Here is a 13,329-nt window from a genome sequence, read left to right as displayed (position 1 = left end):
AGAAGGGCTTCTAGGAATCTCAGTACCACAAGAAAAAGAAAGAAAGAAAGAAAGAGAGAGAAAGAAAGAAAGAAAGAAAGAAGAAAAAAAGAAAGAAAAAAGAAAATGGGGATTTCTAAGCCAGATGTGGTGGCACACGCTTGTAATCCCAGCATTTGGGAGACTGAGACACGAGGATCAGGGCTCTCAGCCAGCATCAGCTGCTTAGTGAGGCCCATTGCAACTCAGTGAGACCCTGTTTGAAAATAAAGAATAAAAAATAGGACTGGGGGTGTGGCTTGGAGGTAGAATGCCCCTGGGTTCCATTCTCAGTACCAAAAAGAAAAGAAGAGAAGAGAAAAAGAAAAAAGAAAAGAGAAGAAAAAAGGAAAAATATGGCGTTTCTAAGCCAGGTGCAGTGGCATATGTGGAGGCCGGCTGCAAATCTGCGATCCTCCTGTTTTAGCCTCCCAATACTGGGATTACAAGCATGGCCACAACACTGAGCCATTTTTTGTTTTTGACTTATCTCAATGCTGATTTTTTAAATTGTAGTAAAATATACATAATATAGAAGATTGCCATTTAAATCATTCTTTTTTCTTCCTCCCTCCCTTCCTTCCTTCCTTCCTTTCTCTGGTACTAGTGATTGAATCCAGAGGAATTCTGCCTCTGAGCTACACCTCAGTCCTACTTTATTTTTTATTTTGGAAACAGGGTATCACTAAATTGCAGAAGACCTCGCTCAGTTACTGATCCTGGTTGGAAACTTGTCATCTCCTGTCTCAGTCTCCTAAATACTGAGATCGCAGGTGCGTGCCACCATGTCCAGCCGAACCATTCCTAAGTATGTAGTTGACTGGCGTAAAGTAAATTCACTCTATAGTACAACAACTGCCACCATCCAACTCGAGAACGCTTTCATCATCCCAAACTGAAACTGCTCATTAAAGAGTAACTGTCAGCCGTGCACGGTGGCACATGTCTGTAATCCCAGTGACTCTGGAGGCAGAGGCAGAAAGATCCTAAATTAGAGGCCAGTCTGGGCAACTTAGTGAGACCCTGTCTCAAAATAAAATTTTTATTATTATTTTTTTTGTGTGTGTGTGGGTCTGGGGATGGAACCCAGGGGCATTCGACCTCCGAGCTACACCCCCTGCCCTATTTTTATTCTTTTTTTTAAAATTTTATTTGTTTTGTGGGTCTGGGGATGGAACCCACGGGCATTCGACCTCCAAGCTACATCCCCTGCCCTATTTTAATTTTTTTTTGTTCTTTATTTTGAAACAGGGTCTCAGTAAGTTGCAGAGGGCCTCACTCAGTAGTAGCTGAGTCTGTCCACGAACCATGATCCTCTAGTCTCAGCCTCCCAAATGCTGGGATTACAAGCATGCACCACCACGCCCAGCTTTTATTCTATATTTTGAAACAGAGTCTCACTGAGTTGCAGAGGGCCTCACTAAGTAGCTGAGGCTGTCCGCGAACTGTGATCCTCCGGTTTCAGCCTCCCGAATACTGGGATTACAAGCGTGCGCCACCATGCCCGGCTTTCAAAATAAATTTTTTTTTTTTTTTTTTTTTTTTTTTGCGGGTCTGGGAGTGGAACCAAAGGGGATTCAACTTCCGAGCTACACCCCCTGCCCTATTTTTTATTCTTTATTTTGAAACCGGGTCTCACTGAGTTGCGGAGGGCCTCACTAAGTAGCTGAGGCTGTCTGCGAACCATGATCCTCCTGTCTCAGCCTCCCGAATGCTGGGATTACAAGTGTGCGCCACCACGCCCGGCTTGTTAAAAATAAAATTTTTAGAAAGGGCTGTAGATGTAATTCAATGATAGGAGTATTCCTGGTTCAAGTCTCAGTACCACAAAAAACCAGAAAACAAACAACAACGAAAACAGAAGAGTAAGTCTCCATGCCCCACTCCTGATCCCTGGTAACCACTGTCCACCTTTTGTCTCTGAATTTGATTGTTCTCGTCTCTCAGATAAGTGGAATCGTATATGTCCTCTTGTGTCAGCTTCTTTCACTTAGCATAATGTCTTCTAGGTTCCTCCATATTATGCCATTATCAGAATTTTATTCCTCTTTAAGGCTTACATGCTTTTATATATATTCCATTTTCTTGAAATTTTCAGGTCCAGATATTCAGATGTTACGAGTTGGAGAATCAGTACAAAGTAAAAGCCTTTGTAAGTATTTCCATTTTATTTATCTATTTGCCTGTCATGACATTTTGGTATTTGACTATTGTGGATAATACTGCTGTGAATACTGTTATATAGATATCTATTTAAGTCCCTGTTTTCAGTTGATTTGGGTATATACCCAGTAATGCACGATTGTAATATATAACTCTGTGTGTGTGTGTGCGTGCGTGCGTGCGTGCGTGTGTGTGTGTGTGTGTGTGTGTGTGTGTGTGTTACTGGGGACTGAACCCATGGGTATTCTACCTGGGTTCCAAGCCGCATCTCCAGCACGATTTTTCTTTTTTAATTTGGAAAAAAGGTCTTACTAAATTGCTGAGGCTGTTCTCAGTCCTGTAATCCTTCTGTCTCAGCCTCCCAAGTACTGGGATTACAAGCATGTGCCACCATGCCTGGCTATTTTTTTATTTTTATTTTACTATATATATATATATATAGTGTGTGTGTGTGTGTGTGTGTGTGTGTGTGTGTGATGGAACCCAGGGGCATTCGACCTCTGAGCCCCACCCCCTCCCCTATTTTTTAATTCTTTATTTTGAAACAGGGTCTCATTAAGTTACGGAGGGACTCACTAAGTAGCTGATGCTGTCTGCGAGCCAGGATCCTCTGGTCTCAGCCTCCTGAATGCTGGGATTACAAGCGTGCGCCTCCATGCCTAGCTATTATTATTATTTTTTTGAAACAGGGTCTTGCGAAGTTGCTGTGTGCCTAAGTTGGTGAGGCTAGCCTTGAACCTACAATCCTTCTGTCTCAACCTTTCAAATACTGGGATTACAGGTGTGAGCCACCACTATCTGATTTATATTTAACTTTTTGAGAAACCACCACAATATTTTTCAGAATATCTTTACCATTTTACATTCTCACTAGCAATGTGCAAGGGTTCTTATTTTTCCACATCCTTGCCAACATTTGTTATTTTACATTATTCTCCTAATTTAATTTACTTATTCTTTAGTGGAAGAGTGCTGGGATTGAACTCAGAAGCATTCTGCCACTGGGCTACATCCTCAGCCTTATTTATTTATTTATTTATTTATTTATTTATTTATTTATTTTTGCTACTGGGGATTGAACCCAGGGGCATTCTACCTCTGAGCTTCACACCCAACCTGATTTAATTTTATTTAATTATTTATTTATTTATTTATTTATTATCTTTGCAGTACTGGGGATGGAACCCAGGAGCATTCTACCTCTGAGTTACACCCTCAGCCCTATTTTTTATTCTTTATTTTGAAACCGGGTCTCACTGAGTTGCAAAGGGCCTCACTAAGTAACTGAGGCTGTCCTCAAACCGCGATCCTCCTATCTCAGCCTCCCAAATGCTGGGATAATAAGTGTGTACCACCACACCCGGCCCTATTTTATTTTTTATTTTGAAACAGAGTCTTTCCGGGAGTGGTGGCGCATGCTTGTAAACCCAGCACTTGGGAGGCGGAGACAGGAGGATTGTGTAGGTTCGAAGCCAGCCTCGCTGGCTTAAGAGACCCTGTTTCCAAATAAAAAAAAATATAAAATAGGTCTGGGAGTGTAGCCCAGAGGTAGAAGGGCTTCCAGGAACCCTAGTACCACCAAAAAAAAGAAAGAAAGAGAAACAGAGTCTTGCTAAATTGCTGAGGCTGGCCTCAAACCTGCAGTTCTTCTCTCGGTCTCCTAAGTACTGGGATTACAGGCCTGTACTACCACACTCGGTTTATTTTTTTACTTTAAGAGAGAGTCTTGATAAGTTACTGAGGATAACCTCCAACTTTTGTTTTTGTGGTACTGAGGATTGAACCCAGGGGCATTTTACTTCTGAGCTACACCCCCAGCCCTGTAGCTGGTTACAGGGCTAAGTTCCAGAGGACATGGCTAAATTGCTGATCCTGGCCACAAACTTGAGATCCTCCTGTCTCCACCTCCCAAGTACTGGGATTGCAGGCATGCGCCACAGGGCCTGGTTTCACCAAGGCCCCTTAAATACTTGACAGCACATTTTGTTGCGCGCTGAGTTTTGCTGATTGTCTTGATTTAGCAGGACTTATGGGAGTGCCACGCATCCCCTAAGTCTCCAAGTTCTAATCCTCAGAGTAATCCCCAGTCTAAGGTGTTGGGTGTCCCTGTCCTCAGCCCCAAAGCCGCCTCCTATCTTTAAGATGTCTTCCTGACTCTGGCAGTCATTTAGCCACTTGAAACCTTAGTGTACGTGTGAGGTTGGGCTTAAATTCTCTCACCTTATGTGCTTGTGAGGATTAACTGAGGTAATGCCCATGAGTGCTCAATAAATGTAAAATGCCAGGCACAGTGATGCACGCCTGTAATCCCAGTAGTTGGGGGGCTGAGACGGGAGGATTGCAGGTTTGAGGACAGCCTCAGCAACCTAGCAAGGCCCTGTTTCAAAAAAAAAAAAAAAAAAAGGGCTGGGAGTATAGCTCAGAGGAGGTAGTATAGCTCAATCCCTAGTACCCCGCCGCAAATGTAAGACTTACAGATTCCAGTTTCTTTCCACTGCCCCTTCCACTCCTAGAACCTTTCACTGTGACGTCAATAGATTCTGAGTGAGATTTCTCAGAACGAGGCTTCCAGCAGCGGTTGGTAGGGTGTGAGGAGAGGAGAGGAGGCTCTTGCCTTGCCACTGACGGAAGCTGTTTCTAATATAATTGGATTTTGGGGGAACGATTTGTTATCTTCTCCTTGAAAAGCAAAAGGGCCGCTTGTGCCATTTGCCAACTCAGGAGCCATGAGGAGACACATGGTATCTTATGCCTGGCAGCTCCTGAAAAAAGAACTGGTAAGGAGGGTCAAGGGCTTTGGGAGGGAACTCCCAAGGGGGACAGTAAACAAATGGGCATTTTGAGAAAAGAGGGGCAGGTGGGAGGGCCTGGGTGAATGATGGCCGCCCGGACCTCCTGGAGTCACAGCATGGCACAATGATGGCGCTCCAGAGGAGGCTCGGGAGGCCCGAATTCTACCACTGCTCTGTGGCCTGCGCCCCTGGACGCGGGGCAAGCCCAGGCCACACTCAGCCCTGGAGGCCTGATCTCTACCGCTCTTCTCACTCTTGAGAGCCAGAGAGGCCGCAGTGCTGAGGGAGAGTAATAGGAAGCTGGGACCCTGGAGCCGCACTGCCTGGGATCAGAGCCCGTCGCCTGTTGGCTGTGCGGCCCTGGGCGCGTTACTCAGTTTGCTGTACCTCTGTTTTCTCCAGTTTCTCTCTCTCTCTCTCTCTCTCTCTCTCTCTCTCTCTCTCTCTCTCTCTCTCTATTTGGGTGGTACTGGGGGTGGAATCCAGGGGCTTTTTACCTCCGGGCTATACTCCCACACCTATTTTTTATTTTATTTGGAAACAGGGTCTCACTAAGTTGCTGAGAGCCTCACTAAGTAGCTGAGGCTGGCTTCAAACCTGTGCGATCCTCCTGTCTCAGCCTCCCAAGCGCGGGGATTACAAGCGTGCGCCACCATGCCCAGATTTTCTCCTCTCTTAAGAGCAATAACAATGTTAGGATTTATTGCATAAATTTACTGAGGATTAAACGAGTTAGTACATATTAGAATAATATCTGACCATAATAAATTGTACTAAATAAGTATTAATCTTATTAATAAAGTTAATTTCCCCAGATATCCTTTAGATATAATTTTTTTTGAGGGTCTGGAGATGGAACCCAGGGGCATTAGACCTCTGAACTACACCCCCTTACCTATTTTTTATTCTTTATTTTGAAACAGGGTCTCACTGAGTTGCAGAGGGCCCAAGTAACTGAGGCTGTCCGTGAACCGTGATCCTCAGGTCTTAGCCTCCCCCAAGCTGGGATTACAAGCGTGCGCCACCATGCCCGGCTTCTGGTGTAATTTATAATATTTTTAAAAATTCAGCTGGGCATTGTGGCCCACGCTTGTAATCCCAGCATTCGGGAGGCTGAGATGTGTGGATTGCAGTTCGCGGACAGCCTCAGCTACTGCTTAGTGAGGCACTTTGCAACTGACTGAGACTCTGTTTCAAAATAAAGAATAAAAAAATAGGGCTAGGGGGTGTAGCTCAAAGGTAGAATGCCCCTGGTTTCACTCCCAGTACCGCAAAAAAAAAATAAAAATAAAAAATCTAGTAATCTTATGTTAATTGTATATAGGGCAAATAAATTCTTTTAATCTACAATTTGTCTTTTCACTTTGTTTATGCTGTATTTATTAAAAGAATTAGTAAATAGGCGTGGTTGCACACACTTGTAATCTCAGCGCTTGGGAGGCTGAGACAGGAGGATCGCACAGGTTTGATGCCTGCCTCAGCTACTGAGTGAGGCTTTCAGCAACTGGGTGAGACCCTGTTTCCAAATAAAGTATAAAATAAAGTCCCTGGGTTCCACCCCCAGTTACCACCAAAAAAAAAATATATACACACACACACACACACACACACACACACACACACACATACTCTTTGTGTGTATGTGTGTGATACTGGGGATTGAGCCCAGGGGCATTCTATCTCTAAGCCACACCCCTAGCTTGTGTGTGTGTGTGTGTGTTTCTGGGGATTGAATCCAGACACATTCTGCCTTCAGGTTATACCCCCAGCCCGATTTTCTTATTTGGAAATAGGGTCTTCCTAAATTGTTAAGGTGGGCTTCGAACCTGCAATCCTCCTGCCTCAGCCTCTCAAGTACTAGGATTAAAAGCATGCACCACCATGCCTGGATTTATTTTTTTGTTTATGAAACAGTGTCCTAGTTAGGTTGCTTGAGAGTCTTGCAAAGCTGTGGAAACTGGTCATGAGACTGTCTCAGTCTCTCAAGTACTGGAATTACAGGCATGCTCCACCACACCTGGCTTATTGCACTTTTAAAATTAATTAATTTATTTCCTCCTGAGGAACCCAAGGGCATTCTTCCTCTGGGCTACACCCTCAGTCCTATTTTATTTCTTATTTTGAAAACAGGGCCTCACTAAGTTGCTGAGGGCCTTGATTAATCAGTTGCTGAGGCTGGCCAAAAACCTGTGATCCTCCTGTCTCAGCCTCCCAAGCACTGGCCTTATAACATGTGCTGCCACACCTGGCTGCACTTTTTATGATTGCCTAACACATGCAAGGCCCTGGGTCACATCCCAGCACAGCAAAAATTAATTACCAAATAATAATAGAATCAAAGTGTCAGTAGGGCCACATTCTTTTCTCAGGGCTCTAGGGAAGAATCCATCTCCTTACCTTTTCGCTTCTAAAGGCCGCCCGCATTCCTTGGCTTGCAGCTCTTTTCTCCACCTTCAAAACCAGCCACGTTATTGGGTGTGGTGACACATGCCTGTCCTCAAACCTGTGACCCCAGTACTCAGGAGGCTGAGACAGGATTGCAGGTTCACAGCCAGCCTCAGCAACTTAGTGAGACTTTGCTTCAAAATAAGAAATAAAACAGGGCTGAGGGTGTAGCTCAGAGGTAGGATATCCTGGACTTCAATTCCCAGCCCTAAAACAAAATGGCAGCACTGTGGTGTCCTTCTGATCACTCTCCTCTGGGTCCATCTGACTCCAGGGTCCAGGCTCTTTTATCACCTCCACGCTGCCTGCAGTTACTTGTGCTTTTTTATTTATTAGTGTTTTTTTTTTTTTTTTTTTGGTAGTACTGGGTTCCTGGAAACCCTTATACCTCCGGGCTATACTCTCAGACCTATTTTTTTATATTTTTTATTTGGAAACAGGGTCTCTTAAGCCAGTGCGGCTGCCTTCGAACCTGCGTGATCCTCCTGTCTCTGCCTCCCAAGCGTGGGGATTACAAGCGTGCGCCACCACGCCCAGCTTTTTTTTTTTTTTTTTTTTTTTTGGTGGTGGTACTGGGGTTCCTGAAAGCCCTTCTACCTCTGAGCTACGCTCCCAGACCTATTTTTATTTTTAGAAACAGGGTCTCTTAAGCCAGCACAGCTGACTTTGAACCTGCGCGATCCTCCTATCTCTGCCTCCCAAGCGCGGGGATTACAAGCGGGGATTACAAGCGTGGGCCACCACGCCCGGCGTGCTTTTTATTTTCTAATGGAAGTAAAAGGCTTGGCATTTAGCTAGTGGTGTGCTGACACGAATGCTTAACGACTGAGATAAGGAATGCCCTCATTTGTAGTATTTGCCAATTTCTGTGGCACAAATCCCCTCCCTGTGGCCAGTTTCAAGCTACCAACATAATTTCAATAGGCTTTCAAACTTCCTGAAAAGATAACCTTCACTACAGCAGGTCGGCATGTTATTGTTGTTTGTTTTTTGTTATGAGGTGATTGAACCCAGGGACATTCTGCCTCTGAGCAGAATTCTGCTCTGGGGTGTAACCCAGCCCCATTTTATTTTATTTTTTAACTTTATGTATATAAGTATGCATGTATGTATTTAGTGGTACTGGAAATGGAACCCAAGGGCTTTCTACCTCTGGGCTACACTCCCGGACCAGTATTTTAAAATATTTTATTTGGAAACAGGGTCTCACTAAGTTGCTGAGAGCTTCACTAAGTAGCTGAGGCTGGCTTCGAACCTGCGCGATCCTCCTGTCTCAGCCTCCCAAGTACTGAGATTACAAGGGTGCACCACCACACCCGGCCTTATTTTTTAAGAAGGTACGGGGGATGGAGCCCAGGGGCATTCTACCTCTGACCTACACCCTCAGCCCTATTTTTTTTCTTTATTTTGAAACAGGGTTTTACTGAGTTGCAAAGGGCTTCACTAAGTAGCTGAGGCTGGCTTCGAACCTGCGTAGCCCTCCTGTCTCAGCCTCCCGAATGCGGGGATTACAAGCATGTGCCACCACGCCCAGCTATTTTTTAATTTTTTTTTAAATTTTTATTTATTTATTTTTTCCTTTTTTTTTTATTGGTGCACTGTATTCATACATCATAGTAGGATACATACTTTTGTAGACATACATGCACACTTTTCCCAGTCAGCCCCCACCCAATCCCCACCCCATTCTCTCCCTATCCCTCCCTCCCATGCTTGGCTTAGTAGTTGACATCTAGTATTATGGCAATTTATCTAAAATTAAAAATGATAATCTCACATAACAGTTTCATTTGTCTGATACCAAGCTTTTGATGACTTAAAGATAACATTTCAATATTTCTTTTTGCTTTCTTTCTTACCAGAGAATATTTTTTTCTATTTTTTAGGTGAAACTATCATATATTTATATATTTATTTTTCAGAAAAAAATCTATCCTAATATGGAATATGGAGTCTAGGTACCCAAAATGATTTTGAAAAAGAACAAAGCTAGAAGATATATATTTTCTGATTTCAAACCATATAAAGCTACAATAATTGAAACAGTGTAGTAGTATTCTAAAGGCAGATATATATACACTTGGAGTTAAATAAAAGCCTAGAGCTAAATTCTTCCCTATATTGTCAAGTTTTTTTTGACAAGGTTTCCACAAACATTTGGTGGTGGAAATGATAATCTTTTAACTAAATATTGTTAAAAAATAATAATTACATGGAAAAGAATAAAATTGGACCCTTACCTAATCCCATATACAAATATTAACTCAAAATAGATAATAGACCTAAATATAAATCTTAAGACTATAAACTTTTAGGAGAAAATCTGGGTCATAAAACCTCACAACATTGAAATTGGCAGTGATTTCTTGGTTATGATTTCAATGGCACAGGCAACAGAGGAGTATACAGACTCCCTAAAAAAAAAAAAATTGTATATCCAAAGACAATGTAAACAGAGTTAACAGTTACTAATAGAATGGGATAAAATATTTCCAATTGCTATATCTGAAGGTATATTAATATTCCAACTAGAAATCCTAAAAATTAACAATAATAAAGGCAAACAATACCATTTAGAGATAGGTAAAAGACTAACATAAATAATGAATCTCCACAGATAACCAATCTTAATTGTCTGTTGGATGGAAACTCTTGTTTCTCTGGTTCTGGTGTGTGTTACCTATTTCTTCTTTGTAGTTAATCTCTTTGAGTATTTTCTCTAGTGCTGGTTTTGAAGACATAAATTCCTTCAGTTTCTGTTTGTCATGGAAGCTTCTTATTTTTCCATCTAATTTGATAGAAAGTTTTGCTGGGTAGGAAATTTTTGGCTGGAAGTTGCTTTCTTTCAGAGTTTGGAATATGTTACTCCAAGCCCTTCTGGCTCTCATGACTTGGTTTGGGAAGTCTGGAGTGATTCTAATTGGTTTGCCTCTGAATGTCACTTGGCCCTTTGTTTTTGTTGCCTTTAAGATTCTCTGCTTGGCTTCCACATTGGTCATTTTGACAATTATGTGGCGTGGGGATCCTCTTCTCTGATCCTGTCTAAAGGGAGTTCTATAAGTTTCCTGGACCTTTGTATCAACCTCTTGCTCTATGTTTGGAAAATTTTCTGCTATTACTTCTTTGAAGAGATTGTTGATCCCTTTGGTTTCACTTTCTTTTCCCTCCTCTATTCCAATTATTCTTAGGTTAGCTCTCTTAAAATGGGCCCATATTTCTTCAATATCAGATTCCTGCTGTCAGATATTTTTTTCTAGATTAGAAACTATGAGTTCATTTTTGGATTGCTCATCTTCTAAGAGCGAGATTCTGTTCTCCATGTGTTCTAATCGGTTGTTTGTGCTTTGAATTGAGGCCTTTACTTCATTAATTGCATCCTTTATCTCTTTTTGGCTCCCTCTGAGTTCTTTTCAAAGCACTTCTATTATTTCTACAGTTATTTTTCTGATTTGATCTTCTAGAAATCTCTGATTTTCTGTTTTATCGGGTTCTGATGTTGTGGGGTTGTGGGCATTCATTGCTTCAGTATTATTCCTCTTTCCCATGATTTCCGATGTTTGTGCCTTCTCTGGGTTCTTCCCTTGGGTCACTATGACTTCCCTTAAGGTGTTCTGGATCTCGAGTCAGTATTATCTCGGACCCCACTACTCCTTTACTGGGTTTTTTCACAGAGTCTCCGACCCAGAGAGTCGATAGAGGCTGCTTTAGACTGTGGGGGGTGCCAGGTTGCACGTTCTCCTATGGTGTGATATCTCTGCCACCGCCCCTCCCCCACTGGGTCAAGTCCCAGGGAGTACAGTACTGGGATTTCTCCTCTGTGGCCCGCAATTTGACTCACTGTTCTTGAGTATGCAGATGTAGCTGTACTGGCCTCGCTGAATTCGCTGCTGCTGCCGCCGGTGACAATATGGCGCCACTGCTACGCCCTCGGCTATGGGGCTGGCGTTTTTCTTCTTGATTTTGATTTCTACTCTGAATCCCTGCAGCGTGTGCTGAGCTCGGCCACTGGGAGCTTTAGATGCTCTCTGCGCGGAGAATTCCCGCCTAGCTGTTCCGCAGTGGCTCACCTCGGCTTGCTGTAGCCATCCCGTGAATTCGCCGGTGCCTCCGGCAGTATGGCGCTGCTGCCGCGTCTGTCGCGTCCTCGGGCGCGAAGCCGGTGTATCTCCTCTGTGGCTCTGTTCTCAGTCCGCTTTCTCTCTGGAGCCTGGTGATTTTTTGTTTCACTGGTGATGGTGTTTTCTGGCTATGAAAGGCGCTGATTTTGTGGTAATGGAGATTTGTTGTTAGCGGGGCTCTTAAGCCCCGCTTTTCTCGGTCGCCACCTTCCCGGAAGTCCTCTGTTTTTTAATTTTTGAAACAGTGTCTCACTAAATTGCAGAGGCCTTGCCTGATTGCTGAGGCTGGCAAGTACTAGGGTTACAGACGGTGCCACTACACCTGCTTGCTTTTGTATTGTTTAGCACCATCCATCCTGCTGTTGATGGTTGAGAACAGATGGTGTCCACTAATCCTGTTTGCCTTGTTTCCACAGGGGCTGTACCAGCTCATCCTGGATATCATGGTGATGATCCGAGTGTGTAAAATGTTCCGCCAAGGGCTCAGGGGATTCCGGGAATACCAGATCATTGAGTCTGCTAACCGAAGGCACCCCATCTTCTCCTTCTGGGATGTAAGCAGCTGGGGTCAGCAGGATTATCAGGATTTAAGGGAATCTGATAAGTAGCACCCACATCCCAGAACATGCTCAGAACCAACCGAGAGAGAAGACCAAGGGTAAAGCCGATGGGAGATCCAATTGTCACCTCTATTAATGCTTTATTAATGACAGGCTTATATTGGAGAGGATGTGACCTATCATGGAGCAAGAAGGTTCCCTAATCAATCCTGAGCCCAGAATCAGCCTTTCATGCCTTGGCAGGCAGTGCTGGATGAAGTAGGCCTCCCGTGCAGTACTGTAGTAGCCGGGCCTCTGCCCTGACCCCGGGCAGGGAGCCCAAGGCACTCTGGGATCTCAGAGCTGCAGCGGCGGACGCCTGCAATCCCAGCACTGCGAGGCTGACACAGAAGGATTGCAGGTTCAAGGCCAGCCTCAGCAACGTAGCAAGCCCCTCAGTTTGTTTCAAAAACAAAAGGGCTGTGAGTGTAGCTCAGAGGTAGAATGCCCCTGGATTCAATCCCAGCAACACACACACACACGCACGCATGCACGCACGCACGCACGCACACACTGAGCTCAGATGAAAGGAAAGGTGATATCATGCCCACTTTCTTCTTCCATACTCACTTCCATGCTCCTCCTTCTCCATGTGGAAGGAGAGGCTGATAGTGACCAATACACGTTCCTCCGTGTGGGGAGAAGGTCTGAAGGAAGAGGGGCGCAGTCTGCATTTCACCATCACAAGAGCTGAAGGAATCCAGAAGTCACAACACAACCTGAGTTTTCTGAATACCACAAATTATATACTATTTTTTCTTTCTGCACTTAAATGAAGAAAACAAGACAGGCATAGTGGTGCACCCTTGTAATCCTAGGACTTGGGAGGCTGAGACAGGAGGGTCACAGGTTCAAGCAACTTAATGAGGCCCACAGTAACATAATGAGGCTCTGTTTCTAAAAAGCACTGGGGATGTAGCTCAGAGGTAAAGTGTCCCTGGGTTCAATCCCCAGTACCAAAAATAAAATAAAATATATAAGCAGCCATTTTTGGTTCAGAATAGTAAAAAGTTGGTCACTATTGTGTTTTCTTGTCCCGGTTCCCAAAAAGCATCTCCATTGCTACTTCGAGTATTACCCAGGGCTTCAGTATTTTTCCAAATAATACCTGGACAAATCCTCCTCATTTTCCTCTTGTAGCAAGAGTGACTAGACCCACCACCCAAATCTAGTGATTCATTCCAAGAAATTTCC

The 13,329-nt window shown here is 43.9% G+C and overlaps 1 protein-coding gene across 1 annotated transcript in view; it reads left to right on the top strand.

Moving 5' to 3' along the window:
• Positions 1–4,907: 4,907 nt before the first annotated feature.
• Positions 4,908–13,329, top strand: part of CNBD2 (cyclic nucleotide binding domain containing 2) — a gene marked incomplete at both ends in the record, with an annotated part of 59,370 nt that continues 50,948 nt past the window's right edge. The window contains 2 exons of the mRNA XM_080716307.1: positions 4,908–4,958; positions 11,953–12,090. Coding sequence (XP_080572433.1) covers positions 4,908–4,958; positions 11,953–12,090 — 189 coding nt within the window. The remainder of the gene's footprint in view (positions 4,959–11,952; positions 12,091–13,329) is intronic.

This window comes from Muscardinus avellanarius, assembly GCF_963383645.1.
Source record: "Muscardinus avellanarius genome assembly, chromosome: 19".
NCBI classification, from domain to species: domain Eukaryota; kingdom Metazoa; phylum Chordata; class Mammalia; order Rodentia; family Gliridae; genus Muscardinus; species Muscardinus avellanarius.
Note: the sequence above shows the minus strand (reverse complement) of the source record. Positions and strands in the feature narration are given on the sequence as shown.